Source organism: Aristolochia californica, unplaced genomic scaffold, assembly GCF_029961685.1.
Source record: "Aristolochia californica isolate CCGP_79_NKW_82.1479 unplaced genomic scaffold, dmAriCali1.0.hap1 SCAF_1, whole genome shotgun sequence".
Taxonomy (NCBI): Eukaryota; Viridiplantae; Streptophyta; class Magnoliopsida; order Piperales; family Aristolochiaceae; genus Aristolochia; species Aristolochia californica.
The window spans coordinates 51,572,015-51,592,664 of NW_027181770.1; the positions used below are offsets into that span (position 1 = coordinate 51,572,015).

The following is a 20,650-nucleotide window of genomic DNA, read 5'->3' on the forward strand; positions in this document are numbered from 1 at the left end:
TGGATTAATAACCTCAAAACTATTATAAAAATTATCGTCTTAACTATGATTGATTGATTGATTGATTGATTATGAATGGGCATACTTGTATTTTATGCTTGGGGTATCTTTCTTGTTAAGAAAAGTCATTAAAGATTTAAATGGAGCAGAGATTTTTAAACTTCAAAATTTAAGTGCATAAACCTATTCACCCCTGTTGCTTTGTTCTACTTTTCTGTGGTCAGATCCAAAATGCATCTATTTTTTAAGTTCTAATCCTAACAGAGATCAACAAAGTATTCTCAAACTGGAACAACTTCAATGCATAATCACGATGTTGAAAAACAAAACACAAAAACCATATGATCCGCGCTTTATTAGAGACAATTAGACGAAGTCTCATGTGAGGCCAGCGGCCACAGATATCTCAATTGCAACAAGACCCAACTGCTCTTCACTTTAACCTGTGGATGGTCTTCATGTCCGCAACCTCCTCAAGATTGCCCTGTTCAAGATAGTCCCACCATTTGAGCAGGAAGTTGTCCACAACAAGCCTGAACCAAGGTGAAAGTTTAACACCATCTTCACCGGCATCTGCTTTCCTCAGCAACTCTTTTAACTGCTCACGACCAACATACTTCACATCGGCAACTTCATCAGGATTTGGTTTCAAGGTGACATTCCGCACAATGAAAAGCAAATAATCCACTGAAATGAAAAAGGTTAGACATGGCAGTTCAAGTCAGCGTGTTACTCCAGCCAGATGATTACATGTAGAATATAAGTAATGCAATGTAAATATGTAAGCATATGCTGGACCAGACTGTACCTTCATGCTCACCCCACTTGCCATCAGATGGGGCCTTGTACAGCATTCGGCCAAGAGGTACAAACTCATCAACTGGTATTTCTTCAGGAGGAATACCCAATTCATCCAAAAGCTTTCTTTGAGCAGCATTTCTCACCCCTGCTTGAGAAAGAAGCATTATTGTCATGACACTGAAGAAGAAAATCAGAAAAGTAAATTGAATAGCTAAGATAAAATTTACCTAGGCAGTTCTCTTCTACAAGCTCAGACTCTCGATAAAGGGGATGGCTGCAGCAAGTGTTTGTCCACACCAAAGGAAATGTTACTTTTGTTGCAGATCGTTGCTGTGAAAAGAAAAGGAAAAAAATAGAATTATATCAAGTTGCATGGATGGCAAAATAACAAGACGAGACAGCAAAAAAAAGAGTGGGCAAATAACATTTTTCCTCAGGCACTCAAGTTGCATGTAGCATTGATGAGCATATATCTTGGAATAGTGAGCTGAATTACGTAGGCTATAGTGCATCAATTGCCGATGCTATAGTAAACTTGCTTAAAAAACAATATATAAAATAAACTAATGTTTCCTTGAAAGAAAAAAAAGGCAATTCAAGTTCTGGATGGATTGAATTGTTATTCCTCCTTCCTCATATATAAAACCTCTACTACAATTCTAAAAAAAAAAAGAAAAAAAAAATCAAGATGGATTGGCTAAAACAAGGTATTACTTCCCCTTCTTGTCTCTCTACCTGCCAATAGTTTGACGTAAAATTACTTCAAATTCAGGAAAGTAAAAGAAACTGACACTTTCACTGACAGAAAAGCAAATAGCATGCGACAATTTTTTTGCGAAAGGACTCCACAAACCTGAAGCAATAGTTCATACTTCGTATTAAAGAGAAACACGCTAAAAGCCCTATGTAGGAGATTTTCCGATTCAATTTTCTCCATTAAATGACCTGGACGACAATAGAGAAGCCGTTATACTCAACCAAGTATATATTGCTTAAATCATAAAATGTCAAAATCATTGATGTCATCAACCATGACAAACAACAAATATCTAAATTTACCACAAATGAATCGTAAAGTATTCATGAAGCTTCAGTTGTAAATATTCATGAAGTTTCAATTGTAAAAAATTATGAGTTTCCTTTCCTTCTTGTTAAGTAGCATTTATAAACTCTACAATAGGTTTCTGTGTAGGTCAACAACCACAAGTTACAGTGTAATCACAGCATAGATATAACTATCACATATTGGAAACATGAATGTGTTATGAAGCATCAGTAGATTGAGCATTTGAAGCTTTACCAAAAGATATGACTTGTCATAAAGGAAAAGTATAGATGCGGGTTTTTAACATGAAAATTTGATGGTTGATATTTTTCAGTAGATAAATTATATATAGAAGCAGAAGAACAAAAGTAGATACATAATATATAGAAGCAGAAGAACAAAAGTAAACTAAAACTTTTACCGGTTATTCAACCAGAAAAAATTCCAGAAGAAAACCCCGTCTGAGAGACAGCCATCACCATTTAATCTTGAAAAGTTGGCTCAGTGGTGGGTTTTGTAATCTTGACAACATGTTAAATGTGAAGAAAAATCTGAAATTTTTATTCATATTGAACTGATCAAATACAATTGACTAAATCACTAAATCAGAAATACAAATCTAATTTGCAGCTAATACAAATCTGACTCTAATCTCTAAAAATCAGGAAACTATTATCTAATAATTTACAGCTAATCTCCTATAATTAGAAATACAAATCTGACCCTACAATTACTGCTATTCACATTAATCTTGGGATTTTAATCAAATCCGAATTTCCAACACTCCCCCTCAAACTGGGGAGTAGATATTTTCCATCCCTAGCTTGCTCACTATCCTCTGAAATGCTGAACTCACCAATCCTTTAGATAGATGTCTACTAATTGGCCATCTATAGAAATGTAGAGACTGCAAATCAATCCGCTTTCAAGTTCTCCTCTATGAGCTATGTTGATTGTAGACTAATTGTCACAATAAAGCTTCATTGGGGTCTCCCATTTAATCTTCAAGTCTTCTAGGATAATCTTGAGCCATAACAACTCACAAATACTTTGTGCCATCGATCTAAACTCTGTCTCTGCACTAGATATTGCAACAACCGGTTATTTCTTACTACTTTAGGTTACCAAATTTCCACCAAGAAAGGTACAATACCCAGATGTTGAGATTCTGTCAGTAACAGAGCCAGCATAATCAGCACTTGTGTGTATTTCTAGTTCTATACTTGTACCATTTCTGAAGAGAATCCCTATTCCCGGGTTGCCTTTCAAATATTGTCAGATTTGGTATACTGCATAGTGATAGACATCCTTAAGGTTTTGCATGAATTGACACACCACATTACCTACGTATGCAATGTCAAGCCGCATGTGTGACAAATTGATTAGCCTCCCAACAAGTCATTTGTACATACCTTTGTCAACCGGTTCTCCTTCCATAGACTCTCCTAGTCTATGATTTGGTTCACTAGGGGTGTTTGATGGTCGACAACCGAGTTTACCTGTTTCTTCTAGCAAATCAAGAACATATTTTTGTTGTGAAACAAAGATTCCTTCGACCGAGCTACTTCTATTCCAAAGAAATGCTTTAATTTTTCAAGATCCTTTATTTCGAATTCTTTTGCTAAATACTTCCAAAGAACTTCCTTTTCATCTGGATCATTCCCAAATACTATAATATCATCCACCTAAACTATCAATGCCATGATTCCCCTTGAAGCCCAATGCTTGATAAACAATGTATGATCACCCTGGCTCTATTTGTACTTCATATTCAACATTGCTTTAGTAAATCTTTCAAACCATGCCCCGAGGAGATTGTTTGAGCCCATACAAGCCCTTTTTCACTTTGCACACTTTGTTTTTACCCAAATTTATGCCAAAGCCAGATGGAACTTCCATATAGATTTCCTCCTCAAGATCTCCATGTAAAAAATCATTCTTCACATCGAACCATTGTAAAGTCCAATCAAAGTTTGCTGCTAGAGATAACAACACCCTTACTATGTTCATCTTCGCCATTGGTGCAAATGTCTCTTGATAATCTACTCCATAGGTCTGTGTATATCCCTTGGCTACTAGTCTCACTTTATACCTCTCAATGGATCCATCCAACTTATACTTCACTGTGAAGACCCATTTACGCCCCACCAGTCTTTTTCCAATTGGTAATTCCACTACTTCCCATGTTTTAGTCTTCTCCAAAGAGCTTCCTTTTCATCTGGATCATTCCCAAATACTATAATATCATCCACCTAAACTATCAATGCCATGACTCCCCTTGAAGCCCAATGCTTGATAAACAATGTATGATCACCCTGGCTCTATTTGTACTTCATATTCAACATTGCTTTAGTAAATCTTTCAAACCATGCCCCGAGGAGATTGTTTGAGCCCATACAAGCCCTTTTTCACTTTGCACACTTTGTTTTTACCCAAATTTATGCCAAAGCCAGATGGAACTTCCATATAAATTTCCTCCTCAAGATCTCCATATAAAAAATCATTCTTCACATCGAACTATTGTAAAGTCCAATCAAAGTTTGCTGCTAGAGATAACAACAACCTTACTATGTTCATCTTCGCCATTGGTGCAAACGTCTCTTGATAATCTACTCCATAGGTCTGTGTATATCCCTTGGCTACTAGTCTCGCTTTATACCTCTCAATGGATCCATCCAACTTATACTTCACTGTGAAGACCCATTTACACTCTACCAGTCTTTTTCCAATTGGTAATTCCACTACTTCCCATGTTTTAGTCTTCTCCAAGGCCTCCATTTCTACTCTCATTGCATGCTTCCACTTCTCTTTGCCAAGTGCCTCAAACAAGATTTTTAGGATGGCTACAGTGTTTAGATGAGTTAGAAAGCTTTTGTGTGAGGTTGATAATTTTTCAAAGGACACAAAATGGGATAATGGATGTTTGTGTGCACTTTCTAACACCCTTTCTTGTGGCTATGTGCAGATCCAAATCAAGAATAGTAGTTGAAACCCTAGTAGAAGGACTTACCTCATTCCCAAGTGACGATTCGGTTTCTTGAACTTACACAGCTTTATCCTTCTTGAGTAGACCTATAGTGGCTTTGTGAGTGTAGGGTTTATTGGCCTTGATGGTTCTTCAGAAAGATTAGGAGATGATTCAATAGGCTCGACTTCAGAAATGGGTTCAAAAGTGAGTTCAGTTTCAGAAGTGGGTTCAGAATGCACAGGGGATGTTTTGACAAACATGGATGGTTCTCTCAAAAACAAATCTTTATCTTCCATAGATGATGTCTCCCCTTGAAGCTAAGGGCTAGAAAAATAACTTTCTTGTTCAGCAAATGTGACATCGACACAAACGTTTTACGAGTGGTAGGATTGTAGCACTTGTACCCCTTTCAGTAGGTGAATATCTTATGAAGATACACTTGATAGCTCTAGGATCTAGCATGATCCAGCCATGAGAGTGAACAAGAACAAATGAGATACATCCGAAAACTTTAGGAGCTAACTTAGTTGACACATTGAAAATATGGAAAATATCGAGAAAACACCTCCATTGGACTTTTAAAATCAAGGACTTGAGACGGGATATGATTTATTAGGTGAGCTGCAGTGAGGACCCACCCAAAGGGTTTTTGCAACATTCTTTTGGAACAAAAGAGCACGAACAAAAGCTTTTCTTTCGGCAACCTCATTTTGTTAGGGTGTGTTAACACATGAAGATTCATGAATAATTCCCTCTTTTTGAAAGTATGGAGACAAAATTTGATTAAAACAGTCTCTAACATTATCTGTCCTAAACCTCTTAATTCCAACATTGAATTGAATTTTGACCATTGTATAAAAAATAGGAAAAATGTTGCTCACATCAGATTTTTGTTTTAGCAAATAAATCCATGAAACCCGAGTGCAATCATCAATGAACGAGACAAACCAACAAGCCCCTGAAATGTTGGGAACTTGAGATGGACCCCAAATATCACTGTGCATAAAAAAAAAGGAATTGTAGTTCTTTTGTTACTCAAAAGAAAGGAAACACATCGGTGTTTAGAAAATTCACAAACATCGTGATGAAAATTGTTTACATTAACATTCTTAAACAAAGAAGGAAACATGACACTAAGGATACTAAAGGAAGGGTGTCCAAGTCTAAGATGATCAAGCCAAATTTAGTCTTTATTGGAATGAGAGCTGCTGGACAGAAACAAGAGAGGTGATTTGTTCCCATTGTTCACTTGGCCACTAGGTAACTCAAGATAATAAAGACCATGTCTTACCTTAGCATGTCCAATCGTCCTCCTCGTAACTTGGTCCTGAAAAATACAAGAAATACGAGAAAAAACACACTGCAGTTTAGATCTTTTGTAAGTTTATGGATAGACACAAGATTTGTAGATAACTTATGTACATGTAGCACATTTTTAAGGATCATGGATAGACTTAGAACAATGTCTCCCTGGCCTGCAACAGTGGTCAGGGATCCATCAGCAATTGCTATTTTTCTATTGCTAGGGCAGGGATGATATGTGAAAATTTTGTGTGAAGAATGAATCATATGATCCGTTGCCCCGGTGTCAATAACCTAGGAATTTAAAAAATCTGAACCAGAGGCACTTAAAGCATATAAGGAATGAAGCTTACCCGAATTTGCCAAGGAACAGGTACCTATAAACTTCTCTAATGAATCAAGGAGTGATCTCAACCTTTCAGTGTCTTCTTTGTTGAATTCATTCTACTCTCCACTACTGGAATTTACACCATCATGTGACCTATCTTCCCTATATTCAGTCATATTCACCTAGCTTCATTGTGTTTCACTTCTAGGTCTTCTATTCCATTGAGAACTTTGTGGTTTTCCATGAAGCTTCCAGCATTGCTCCTTGGTATAACAAGGTTTTTTGCAGTAGGTACACCAGAGGTTATCCTTGTTTGAGGGTCGAGACTCCATTCTCCCAACTTCTGAAGAGACCAATGTTTTTTCAGTATTAAACTTCGATTCTCATCATTGATTTTTCCAATTATCATTGTTGATCCTTCAACCAGTTGAGAGTAAAGCATACCTCCCCTTCAACTTTCTTCAGCATTGATAATGGAGATGGTCTCATTCAATGAATGCAAATCCTTTTTTTCCCAATATCTGAATTTTTACCTGATCAAACTCAACATTTAAACCAACGAGAAAGTCATAAACTCTATCCTTTTCAATGATATTCTTTAACGCAACTACATCATTGCTGCACTTCATCTCAATACACCTATAATGGTTCATCTCTTGCCATTCTTCAAGAGATTGGCATACTCCGTGATTGGGTGATCTCCTTGTTTAGTGGCAGAGATTTTAGTTTTAATTTCAAAGACTCAAGCAACATCCCTTACCTTAGAATAAGTTTGTTGTGTAGCTTCCCATATTTCTTTAGTCATTGGTAGAAACATAAACGTATCGTTGATTTCTGGCAGCATGAAATTCCACAGCCAAGACATGACCATGGAGTCTTCTTCATCCCAAGCATCAAATCTGGGATCTCCCTTGTTGGGCTCAGTACCAAGGAGATGACTCAATTTTCCCTTCCCTTTCAGAAAGGTCCGAACCACATGAGATCACTTCATATAATTTTTGCCATTTAATCTGTAGGCAAATTGAATATTTTGTAATTCTCCTGTTGTTTGATTGAGTGTCACCTCTTTGGAGTGGGCAGTAGTGGGACTGAGCAGTAGGAGTTTTCTCGGTTATGAAAGACATGTTGAAATCCTTCTGAAATAAGAATTAAAGGGAAAAGAATGGTGATGAAGACCAATGGTGAAAAATGTTCGATAAAGGGCTATGAAGGCCGAAGATTTGATGAAAGCTGAACAGCAAATGTGCAAAGAATACGCTGTTTTTTTAACTAAAAACAGGGTAGCAACAGGCAACAAAGAAACAGTGGTATGGTTTTAGCAACGAAGTCTTGTATGACGAGGTTTCTGATCCCAGAAAAGATCCTAAAGCTCTGATACCATGAAAAAAATTCCGAATTTTTCATTCTTATTGAACTAATCGAATACACCGACTTTATACAGCAAGGTATTGTTATTCTAGGAAATCAGGAATACAAATCTAATTTACAGCTAATACAAAACTGACTCTAATCTCTAAAAATCAAGAAACTATTATCTACTAATTTACAGCTAATCTCCTATAATTAGAAATACAAATCTGACCCTAAAATTTCTGCTATTCACAGAAATCTTGGGATTTCAATCAAATCCGAATTTCCAACAAAATGCTTAATAGCATGTTAACATATCAACAAATTAATGCTTAGTAGCACACTACCTTGATAAAATGCTTTTTGAATGTTGTAACAGGTATTTTTGTCATTTTACTCATGGTGGATTGATCAATGTTATCTCTAAATTTATTTCCGTAGTTTGTTTTATATTTAGATCTTTATATTTATCATGTTTTATGTAGTTAAAGGAGAGGGGTAGGTAAGTTTTTTTGTAATGTCTCAGTTATACCTAACATATAAAGGAGTGGGGTTGTTGAGACAGAATGAATAAGCATCTTCTTTCAATTTGATGCAAACTCCCTTATCCAAAATACTCTCCCCTTGCTCTTCTTCTTCACTTCTATCTCTGTTCTCTCAAAATCTGCAAACCCACAATTTTAAATGCTTAAGTTGTTGCAATGTCCGCAAGGTTCCAGTGTATAAAATCACTACAGCTGTCCTCTTTGACAGCAAAGCTCTTTAAGTTACCGAAAAGTGGAATGGGCCAACTAAACTGTCAATTCTGACAAAACAGTTGGGTTAACAACCAGAATAAGATGCATAGTCACAGGAGCAAATGTACTCATCAATTCCTTCATATTTCGACTTTAAGAAAATTTTCTTGAAAGGAGATAAACAAAAAAATTAGGCATATTTTCCAAAGTATAAGAGAGGAGTAGGCACAACAATATCTGACAAAATAACAAGGGATTTGTTTGATTCTGAAAGCTAATTGAAGGATCTAAACCATTGTACAACTCAAGGAAATAGGTGAATTAAAAGGATTCAAAGTAAAGATACAACGAGGGATCAAAAACTTATAATGGTGTTGCAGTAAAAAAATTCACTTACAATTGTATTTTGAGTCATGTCCAATAACACGATCTTGCTCATCCACCAACACACATCTGCATGAGATATGGGGACTCATTATATGCCTTCAGAAGTTAGTTACTTCCATCAATAGATGCATAAGAAAAGCAAAAGAAACTTTTATAATTCATTTAACTTGATATCATGCAGGCCAAAATGACAGTACGCATTAGAACAGTAAAAGTTATTGATTGCGTCTACTTAAGTGAGAAGCAAAAAACGATAAGAAGACTGCCAATGCACCAACAGATACTAACCCCACAATTTTTTTTTTTCCAAAACAAAGTAAAACTGTCAATCACAACTTGGATAGAAAGCATGTCATACAAATTTTGCCCTAATTGGTGATTGAATTGGTTTGAGATACAAGTTTTTGCTATCTTTCCTGCCCTAATTACTTGTGTGGGGCCCACACAGCCTGTGCATACATAAATCAGTGACTTTTGTACATTTCTGAGATGGCTGATTCTGGTGAAGGATTTACACCGACTAAGGAGACAAGTTATTCAAATGGCAAAGACGCAATTGTGATTTAGGGTTTAGGGCCTAAGCCCTACCCCAAACCCTAATTACTTAAACTGGTCAAAATTGGATCAGATCTACTTGAAAGCTGAGAGGAAATCTAAATACTTGAGAAATGATCCTGCGATTCTAGTGAATGATGATTGGGAAGTTGAAGATAACCAAGTAATGACTTGGTTGTTTAATAGTATGGATGCCAAACTAAGGAACCAAGTTATAAACTATGAAACCGCCAACAAGATTTGGACATCCCCCTAGTTTATGTATGCACAGGAAAGTAATTTATCAAGGATCTATGAGCTATATTCTAGATTGTTTAGTTTTAAGAGGGGTGACAGGAAGATTATTGATTACTAAAGTGAGTTGTAGAATATTCTAAAATATTGGTATCTATCACATTTTTTACTATTGATGGGAAACAATTGAGGAAGCAGCAAGGACAGATTTATGTTGCAAAGTTTTTGGAAGGTCACGGGCCCGATTATGTAGTATGAACCCAGTTGCTTGCTTCAAATGAGGTTCCTTTGCTCCCTCATGAATTTAACAAATTTATGCATGTAGAAACAGCTGTGAGACCACATGGTAGTAAGAAAAAACCTCCTATTGACACTGTTGCTATGAATATTCAGCATGGATCTAGTCAATCAGAGGCTACTCATGGTCGTGATAGTAACAGCAGAGGACAAGGCCCAGAGGGCTCAGGTTGTAACAGAGGTAGAGATGATCATAGGCATGTCCATTGTGGATGTACTAACCATGTTGCAGAAAAATGCTGGGAGAAGTTCACTAAGCCAGCATGGGCAAACTCTAAGTGTTTTTGGGAGTGGTGAGAAACATCTGCAACTCCTGTAGATGATATTGTGCATTGTGCTCCAGATATTCCAACTTCCCCCTTACATCCCCTGTGGGGGGGCTGGCCTTAGCTGATAGAGGAAAAAGCGTTTGATTCACGCTTCCCTAGGCAAAAGGTGACTGAGACACAATCCACTTCGTATCAGATTCAGAGATGGAGAGCCTTCTTATCTGGTTCGACCTCTCTCTTCGACTTTCCACTTCCCTAAGCTTTAGTAGTAGGGGGTCATCAATATCTCTCACTGCCAAAACCTCACATTTACAGTGTTTGCGGCTAAGGCCTAACTCAGATTGACTACTTAAAAACGGGGACGCAACAGTTGATCCAAAGGATGGCCCACTTGACTTCTCTATATTTGTGTCTCAATTCACTCCTACTACTACAGCTACTCTAGTTAAGTCAAGTGAGTCAACTTTCCATGTGCATCCATTGTCTACATGGGTTACTGATTGTGGTGCATCCTCTCATACATCAGATATGTCTTTGTTATTTTTAAACCTTAGTCAATCTTCGCCAAGTAAACAAGTTACACTTACAGATGGCTCATCTTTGTTAGTTAGTGGAGGAGGATCTATTATACCTACTTCTTTGCTTCTCGATTCTGTTTTATTATTTTCTAAATTTCCTGTCAATCTTCTCTTAGTAGGCCAAATCACCATCTTTGAATTGCTCAGTAACTTTATATCCTACTCATTATGTGTTTCAAGACCTCCAAACAAGGAAGATGATTGGTTCAGGACATGAGAGAGATGGATTGTGGATCATCATCACATGTATCTTTTGCACTTCATGCCATGGTACACTCTTCCATTGGCATCGTCGACTAGATCATCTGTCTCTAGGGAAGTCATCCCAGTTATTTCCTGATTTGTCATCTCCATCCCAATTTCAGTATGAGTCTTGTCAACTTGGAAGCACCAATGAGCATCATTTCCTCCCAATTAGTCTTCTAGTCATAGTTTTTTTTTTAAAATAGTCCATTTTGATGTATGAGGGGACGATGTCATGTTGTCAATACCTTTGGTTATAAGTATTTTGTGTCATTTATTGATATTTTAGTAGATCTACATTGTCATATCTCTTATTGGAGAAGTCTGAAGTCTTTATTGTATTTCAAAATTTCTATAGTGAAATAAAGACTCAAAATTTGGTACTTCACTCTGTGTTCAGCATACGGACAATGGACTTGAGTTTACGAGCCATAAGTTTAGTTCTTTTTGTCAATCGATTGGCATCATTCATCAATCTTCATATGAGTATACTTTACAACAAAATGGTGTTGCAAAAAGGAAAAATTGACATTTACTTGAAGTTTCACACACATTTTTTGTTTCATACTGCATGTTTTCTTATTAATAAGATGTCTTCTTCTTACTTGGTGGAAAAATTCCATTTCATATTCTCAAGCTTAATGTTGAGTTATTTCCCGTATGTCCTTAAGTATTTAAATGTGCCTGCTTTGTGCATGCCTTTGGTCCAACAACGGTTAAACTTACTCCTAAAGCTATGAAATGGGTGTTCTTATGGTATTCCCTGACACAAAAGGGTTATACATGTTATTGTCCATCTACAAAAAAAAAAAAACCGTGTCTTCAAATGTTACATTTTTTTAAGACACTTCTTATTTTCGCTTGTCTGGTTCTTTACCTAGTGTTACCCTTCATCCTGATCTTGTAGCACCTAGTTCTATGGAGGACATGATAGTCCACTGCCATCAGTTCAAGTATCTAAACCATTGCAAGTGTATCAACATAGAAACATGTGATAGCACTACAAAAGACTCTCTCCATAACCTGAGCTAGCACCTTCTCCATCTGAGGCACCTGAGATAAGTGATCTCCATCTTCCAATTGTTGTCCATAAAATTGTCCGTACATGTACACGGTATCCTATTTCTCAATTTGTTTATTTTCATTCTCTGTCAAGGTCCTTTAAAATGTTTGCTCTATCATCGTCTTCTTGTATCCTTCAGTACAAGAAGCATTGCCGTCTCCTTTGTGGAAACGGGCTATTGATGTATAGATGGATACTTTACAACATTGTAGAACTCAAACACTGTGGTGCTACAATTGTAGGATGTCATTGGGTATATACACTAAAGTACAGTGGATCTATTGAAAGGTATAAGACACATCTTGTGGTGAAAGGATATACCCAAACTTATGGTATGGATGTGTTTAAAGCTTTCTTCCATGTAGAGTTATCTTCTGTTAGGATTCTTGTTTCAATGGTAGTGACACAAAGTTACCTCCCTGATTCAGGGGGAGGGTACTATGCATACCACACAAATATCTTTGAGTTCTGTTTTATTTGTCCCAAACTTTCCTGTCAATCTTTTGTTTATGAGTCATATCACTAAATTTCTAAATTGTTCTATAACATTTCTTGTGTCTTTCAGGACTTTCAAATGAAGAAGACGATTGGTTCCACATGTGAGAAGGGAGGGCTCTATTTTTTGGGTGAAGTAACTATTCCAAAGGTTGTAGCAGTTACAACTAAAGATTCTCCAGACCTAAGGCACTTGCATTTAGGACACCTATCATCAGCTAAGCTTCATTAGTTATTTTCATCTTTGCCAGTTGATAGTTCCTTTGATTGCGAGTTGTGTCAATGAGGGAAAGATCGTCGGGCTAGTTTCCGTGCTAGTTTTAGTCAGAGCTCTCGAGTCTTTGAACTAAATACCTTTAGATGTATCGGATCCATGTCGAGTCTCTAGTCCATTTAGTTTCAAGTACTTCGTTTCTTTTATAAATGATTTTAGTAGAGTCATTTAAGTATATCTCCTACGAGATAAATTTGAAGTCTTTGATGCTTTTGTTACATTTTTCAATGAAATAAAAGATCAGTTTGGTGCTAATGTTCATATTTTCCATATTGATAATGGACTTGAGTTTCTGAATTACAAATTTACTTCATTTTGTGTTCTACATGGTATTACTCATCAAACGTCCAACATATATTCTTCCCAACAAAATGGAGTTGTTGGATGCAAGAACATACATCTTTTTGAAGTTATTTGTACTTTATTATTCCACAAGAATGCTCCTAAATCCTTTGTAGGATGCAGTGCTAACATCATGTTCTTTAATCAATCGCATGTCGTCATCTATTTTGCAAGGACAAGTTCCTATGCAGGTTTTAAAACTCAACATAAGTTGTACTTTGTAGATAAATTGTCTCCTCACTCCGTTAAATGTATTTTTCTGGGTTATTCCCGATAACCCATCATCAAAAATGATATAAGAGTTATTATCCTGTTAATTGTAAGACTTGTGTGTCTATTGATGTTACGTTTTTAGACTACTCCCTATTTTGCATCCTCTGATGAGTCTAAGTCACCATTTACTCCTTCTATGGATAACCCAGTGCCTATTGCTATTATAGAGCACTAGTCATAGGTTCCTCTCTACCACTTCCAGTGTATAATCGGCGTTCTAATCATCTGTTACCAGCACCAGCTCATGAGCCATCTACTCAAAACCAGCCGCCTTCCTCTTTGCCTATAGGTCTAGTTCCTTCTGAATTGGATTTGCCCATTAATATTCAGAAAGGTAAAAATTCATGTACTTCTCATCCCACATGCAATATGTTTCCCTTGATTTTTTGTCCCCTTCCTACAAATCATTTGCTCTGTCATTATCTATATCCACTATACCTCATTCAATGCAGGATACTATGTGGATGCTTTGGTGCCTAGGGGGATGTGAAGTCTCTGTAATCCACCTACAAGGGCCTTTGTCGCTAGATGTTGTTGGGTGCACACAATTAAGTCAAAGTTGATGGGACTATTGATCGGTACAAGGTTAGATTGGTGGCCAAGGGATAAACAAAGACCTTTGGTGTTGATGTGTTTAAAATGTTTTCTCCAGTTGCTCCACTCACCTCGATTCGTATTTTGGTGTCTTTGGTAGTTAAAAGAGGATGGTCACTATTTCAACTAGATGTTAAAAATGTCTTCTTGTAGACTTAAAGGAAGAAGTTTATATGGAGCAAGCTCCTATGTATGTTACTCAGGAGGAAACAGGGAGTATAAGCTGATTAAAGAAGGTTATATATGAACTTAAACAAAGTCCAAGAGCATGGTTTAAAAAATTCAGCTACATGGTGATGAAGTTGGTTTGTTTGAAGTCATTGTGATTATTTTATATTTTTTGTTGAAAAGGAAGGGGTCTTAGATATAGTATAGACACCTATGGTTTGTTCTATAGTATAGACATACAAACCATAGTTTATTCTCAAAGTCTACTTAAGGACAAGACATAGTATAGACACCTAGTGAGTAAATTGATTTATGCTATAGTTACAAGGCCTGATCCGAATCTAAGTCAATTCATGGAAAACCCAAGAAAAATACATTTATAAGCTACTCGGAGGATTCTAAAGGATTTGAAGGTGCTCTTGGGAAAGGACTTTTGTCTACTTGGAATAAGAAAATTGATGTCTTAGGATATTCTAATGTAGATTATGATGGGTGCAAGATGAATAGGAGGTCCACCACTAGTTACTATTACTTTGTTGGATGTACCTTAGTGAATTGGAAGAGTAAGAAACAAGCTATAGCGGCTATATCAAGCACCAAGGCAGAGTATAGGACGATGGCTCATACAGTTAGTGAATTTATGTGGGTGAAGCAAGTTCTTGTTGAATTTGGATTTAAATATTCTGGGGACCATGATTATGAAGTGTGACAATCAAGCAGTCATATTTATAGCAAGTGACCTAGTATTCCACGAGAGGACTAAACATACAGAAATCAATTGTCATTTCAATACAAATATTGTTATGCAAGGGAAGATGGTTACTCCATATGTGAAGTCCTCAAAACAACTTGGAGATGTGTTTACAAAACCCCTTGGAAGTTGTGAATACTTGGTGTTTTGTGACAAGTTGGGACTCTTTGGCATTTGCTCTCCAACTTGAGGGGGAGTGTTAAAATACTAGTATAGAGTTATTTTGGACACTTCACAATCTCTCATAGGTCTCATCAAGGTACAGCAAGCTAGACTACATATCAGGATCTTGTATTTCAATTTTCATTGAATTCTGGCTTGTATTTATCGAGTTATAAATATCTTTGTAATGAAGGGCATAACTGTCCTTTCATGTAAATTACACTTAAGTCAATGAGATAAAGAGAGGAGGTTTGTGCTTTTGAGCCCTCATTCAACGAAGCATCAAGAGCTGCTTCTCCCCCTGCCCCAGAAGTGACAGAACATTTAACAGATTGTCTAACTCGATGAGTAGCCTAATTGAAAGAAGTTCCAGGCCATGTTACTATGGACAAACACTTACAATAAGCTACCCTCCTTGTTATCTCTAATCCAAAAGCATTGGAATCTAGTTGCCACTTCCTCATGTCAGCCCCTGCCCCAACTCATTGCCGGACCCATCCTCCTGAAACTAAACTTTGAAGGATGCTCTCTCAGGAACCAGTGGCCTGCTGGCGGATCATTAGGAACCACGAAGGCAAAGTTTTAGTATCATTTTCTGGTCCTAAAGGCAAGCATGATTCTTCTGAAGCCGAAATCAATGCTTTATTATAAGTTTCATGATATACAAGCAAAATTTCTTAGTCATGGAGGTCATAGAAGGCGACTCAGCTATTGTTATTAGCTGGATGAGTGGGTGCTCACACCCACCTTGGAAATTTCTTAATGCAATTGAGGAGATCAAGTTCCCTAGATCTACTCTCATTATATCTTGGCAGCATACGCCAAGGGCTGCTAATAATAGTTGAGATTCTTTGGACAAGGAAGGTATTTCTCATTCTTCTTTTATGATGGGTACTCCTCCCTCTTGCACTTTGAGCGAAGTCTCCCTTCTTGCCTCTCTGAAATTGTTTTCCTAGCAACAAAGTCAGTCAACTTTAAAAAACAATTATTTTTCTTTCAATCTTACCAAGAAGACTCTTAATTATCATGAAACATATTCCTTACACTATAACACAACAGATCTAAAACATCCATCAGACTCGGCAAAAATCTCAAGATGCAGAAAATTTCGCTCCACTAGAATCTGCAATATTGTTAGTATGCACAGAAATTACGTTACAGTGAAGGATTGTATCAGTTTCCCCCAAAAAGAAAAGTCACAAGCAAGCAGACCCTTATATAAGCACATCCACACAGTATTCTTTTCCTCTCCAATCACTCGGAGCTTGACCTCTACAAGATCCTAGTAGAATATCAAAGAGATAAAAGCCAAATAATTCTCAAAAATTCAGTGGTAACAAACTCCGCGATTGAAGTTACTGAAGAAAAAAAAAACAGCGGCCTGTTCTCCTATACTTAGTAACAGGTATAACATACAAATACATCAACCAAATCATCGTGCATCAGAAACGCATACTGAGAGTGAAACGAAGACAGCATAAGAAGAAAATGAAGAAGAACGAGGCACGCACTCGTCTTCGAACATGAGGCGCTTCTGTACGGCGTCCATAGCCGAATCTGTGATGGTGTCTCCCATGGTTGAAGGCTTGGAAGTGGCAGACGAGAACGTTCTCAACCCCGAAATGCCAAACACCCAAGATACCCGACAAGCTGGAGACAAAAGGCCGGTGCTGGGATTTAAATGCCGAGGCGAGTAGAAGATACGGTTTGTGGATATCACTGCTGTGGACAGAAAACACGTCCCCGACATTCGCGTTGGGACCATTTCCTTTATCGTCAACGCAATAAGAATAAAACTATTATTTGACCGGTGACACAGCGTCCCTGATTCTGCTCACCCTCTGCAACTCGTGCTTGAAACAAATTCAAATGTTCAATTCTCACAGCACAGATCCCATTTTTGTTTCTCTTTCTTCTCTGAAAATTTCTAATTTTCTATACTCGGAAGAGCGAGTGCGACGAAAAGGAAAATAATAAAGAGGTCTAGTGTTCTCCACGCGTCACGTTTTTCCTCACCTTGGTTCTGGCGGCTGCCCTCTCGAAATGCTAAGATTGAATCAAGAGGGTGGCTCTGCGGAAAAACTGGATGGCTGTAATTGGAAAGGATGGGGTCACACATGGCGGCAGCCATCGCACGATACCCTGAGGCGTGACAGAATCGGATACAGTCGCCATCCATTGTCGATCTTGATACTGATATTTATAATTTTCTTTATTTAGGGAAACTTGACCTGACCCAATCCCAATAAGTCGGGGTTGGGTTTTAATATTCCCACTCTGGATCAGGGATAGGGTTCCGAAAAATACCTTATTTGATTTTGGGTCGGGTTCAGGTTTCACCAAAAATCTGGCCCATGGATTTATACCTATAACATCCTATTAAATATAAATGATATATAGGTTATAACTTTACTCGGATTATTTATGAAAATAATTTTTATCCCATTTTAATTTTTAATTGGATATTAATATAGTGTTGTCTAATTTAGCTTATCTCTTCCTACAAAATAATTAAAATTTTATCTTAGGACATTTATAGAAGAAAAAAATCAAACTTTCTTGAATCCCCCTTCGAGAAAGCCCGATTTTTTTCTTCCCCAATCTCCCTTTCCCTTTCAGCCTTTCCTTTCTTTCTTGTCCCGTGTCGATTGTAGACTACAGTTTTGATCGCCATCGCCACCACTAGGCCACTAGTTGCCAAAGAAACGATATGGGTTCTTATTTTTCGTCCAAATCCCGATTCTTATATCTAATTCTAACCCCTATTCTAATTTTCTTAAGAACCCAAACCAGATTCTTTTTTTTTTTTCATCATCCATTCCTCATGTTGTTGCCACCATTTTGGACTTGAATCAGCTGATAAACCACAATAACTTGTATGCTTATAGTGTTATGATATGTCAAAATAGAAATAGAAAATGTAACACCCACTAGTTTGAACAATAAACTTCTTCTAGACTTCCACCTCAGTTGATCAATGTTCTTCCATCATATGAAGAAACAAGAATTGTTTTTAGATACTCTCTTCTTTTTATGTTTTGATTAGATATGAGTGTATTTTGGAATATTTTGAGTTACTCTAATTTACTATGTAGTTAACTCTGAAATTATAACTGACCAATGAAATGGCTTCAGCAAGGAATCCAACTTCATCCCACCAAAAATCCTCGAGATGGGATGAGAAGATAAACCTACATTGAAAAATTATTTGAGCCTTAACCTCATACAAAAGATGTGTTGAGTGAAACCCTATTTGATTCTTTTTATATTGGAATATAGAAAGAAAGTTGCGTTGTATTACTATAGATAATTGGTATACGAATGATGTTTGTATAGCATTACTTAGGGAACAAGTTTCTCTCCCTCTTTTGGTGGAGAGTTTTATATGTTCGATGTGTTGCCCACATTTTAAATATAGTTATTCAAGGTCTTGGACAAATAAAAAGAACAATAGAGATTTTAAGTGATTGGATTGCAAGCCCTTCAAAGAGTTGAGAGTTTGAAAAAATGACTTATCAATTAAGAATTTCTTACAAAAAGAAGTTGATTTTGGATTGTAAAACCCAATGGAACTCCTATAAGATGCTTCAAATGGCTTTAGAATATAAAAATGTATTTGTACTTTTGAAACAACATAAAAACTTAAACATGGAATTACCAACTGAAGAAGTGGAGAATGGCAAATGAAATATGTTCTAGGTTGATGGTGTTTTGTGAGGTCACAAAGTTGTTCTCAGGTACTAAATACGTCACATTGAACTTTTTTTTTGCAAAGATGTGTGATATTAAGTTAGCATTAACTAGGTGGAGTGAGTCCATGAATAATGTTCTTTCCTCGATGGCATAAACAATGCTTAGCAAATTTGATAAGTATTAGAATAATTATTCTTTAATTTTGGCTATTGGAGTTATGCTAGATCTGAGGTATATGCTCGACATGATTGGGTTTTACTACCGAAAGTTGTACATGGATGAAATGGAAGAAGTTCGTAAAGTTCATGAATGTTTAAATATGTTTTTGAGGGAATATCATAAGAAAAAAAAGAAATATCCAATGTAGAGATGGATGCATCTTCCACAAGCATGAATCCTATTAAAGAGAACAATCTATCAAAATTTGAGTCATATATTAAGGAGAATAGGAGAGAACAATTATCAAGATCTGAATTAAATTTCTACTTGGATGAACCCTTAAATCCTAGGACTTCAAAATTTGATATGTTGATGTAGTGGAAGACTGATGGGTAGAAATATTCAACATTATTATTTTTATTATTATTAAGTTTCACTATTATTATGAGTTGTGAGGATATGGCTGTTGAGGTATTGTGTGGTGTAATTTGTAAGAAGTTTAATGTTGTTGACTTGTTGTGGCATTTCTAGGGGCACCGAGACTTTAATTTGATGTTATACTTGATATTCCAATTCAGGTAGAATGGTACAATGTGATGGAATTTTAATTATTTCATCTAGACAAGTTAGTTTTAATTCAAACAAGTATATGGTGTATACTAAGATTATTTTAATTTTGATTTTGTCATGGTAATTTTTAGTTATTTTTTATATTTTATTTTATTTTATAATTTATACAAGTTTATATGTTGTTTAATGGATCATGGAATGGAATTATCTGAACAATGTATTTGCATTCCATAACACATAAAGTTAATTTGAACAAGTTGTTTGTCGTTTTAGGTATATATAGCATATGATGAATATGTTGTTTTAATTTTTAACCTTATCATTGTAATTTTATATTTTGGAAAATTTTAAAAAATTAATAATTTTTTTTGGTTAATAATGTTTTAATGGGTCGTTATTACTTATGGGTCAGGGATGAGCTGAAGATGGGTCAATGATAGGGGGTAGGAACCCGACGGGGACGGGATGGGGATGGGGTTGAAGAACATGGGAACAAGAGAACAAGGTGGGCACAACATTGATTTTCTAACTCGTTCTAGTTTTTTTCAAGTTAGGATTTCAAATTTTGGAAAGCCAGACCTTGTTGTAGTTGGGCTCATTTTTTTCATTATATTATGATAATACAATTTTTTATTATTAAAATTTAAGAAGATAAAAAATATTAAATGATCATCAACATTAAAACATGAAAAAAACATAGAATAAAAATTAATTAGTATCTAAGTCATTTAATTTAAAATTAGATAGTTAAATTAAGAATTGGATGTGAACTTATACCCCCTTTTAACTATTATGAATGTATATCAATTTTCAGACACTATAGACTAAAAAAATCCAAGATTAATTTTAGTACTATGAATGTAGGATAATGTTCCGATAAGGGTTGATTAAACATATTTTTAGCACTATAAATGCAGGAAAATTTTCAAATAAAGCCTCATTGGATGAGGGAATTCTAAATCTAGATATCATATTTCTAAATATAACCTAAGTCTAAGTAGAGACAATAGTT

At 36.2% G+C, this 20,650-nt stretch overlaps 1 protein-coding gene across 1 annotated transcript; it reads right to left on the reverse strand.

Annotated features, from left to right (window-relative positions):
- Positions 1–316: 316 nt before the first annotated feature.
- Positions 317–17,317, reverse strand: LOC137950240 (isopentenyl-diphosphate Delta-isomerase I-like). Its single transcript, XM_068796629.1, has 6 exons — positions 16,728–17,317; positions 8,929–8,984; positions 1,655–1,746; positions 1,029–1,131; positions 809–946; positions 317–687 (listed from the first exon to the last, which is right to left on the reverse strand). Exons 1-6 carry the CDS (start codon positions 16,979–16,981, stop codon positions 434–436), a joined length of 897 nt encoding a protein of 298 aa, XP_068652730.1. The 5' UTR covers positions 16,982–17,317; the 3' UTR covers positions 317–433.
- Between the last annotated feature and the right edge of the window lie 3,333 nt (positions 17,318–20,650).

Bases quoted from the DNA above. Each gene is read 5' to 3' on its own strand.
- LOC137950240 (XM_068796629.1), bottom strand. From the start codon at position 16,981: ATGGTCCCAACGCGAATGTCGGGGACGTGTTTTCTGTCCACAGCAGTG. The intron at 947-1,028 runs GTAAATTTTATC...TTTCTCAAGCAG, and splicing joins TGTAGAAGAGAACTGCCTAG to GGGTGAGAAATGCTGCTCAA. The intron at 688-808 runs GTACAGTCTGGT...TTTTCATTTCAG, and splicing joins CAAGTGGGGTGAGCATGAAG to TGGATTATTTGCTTTTCATT.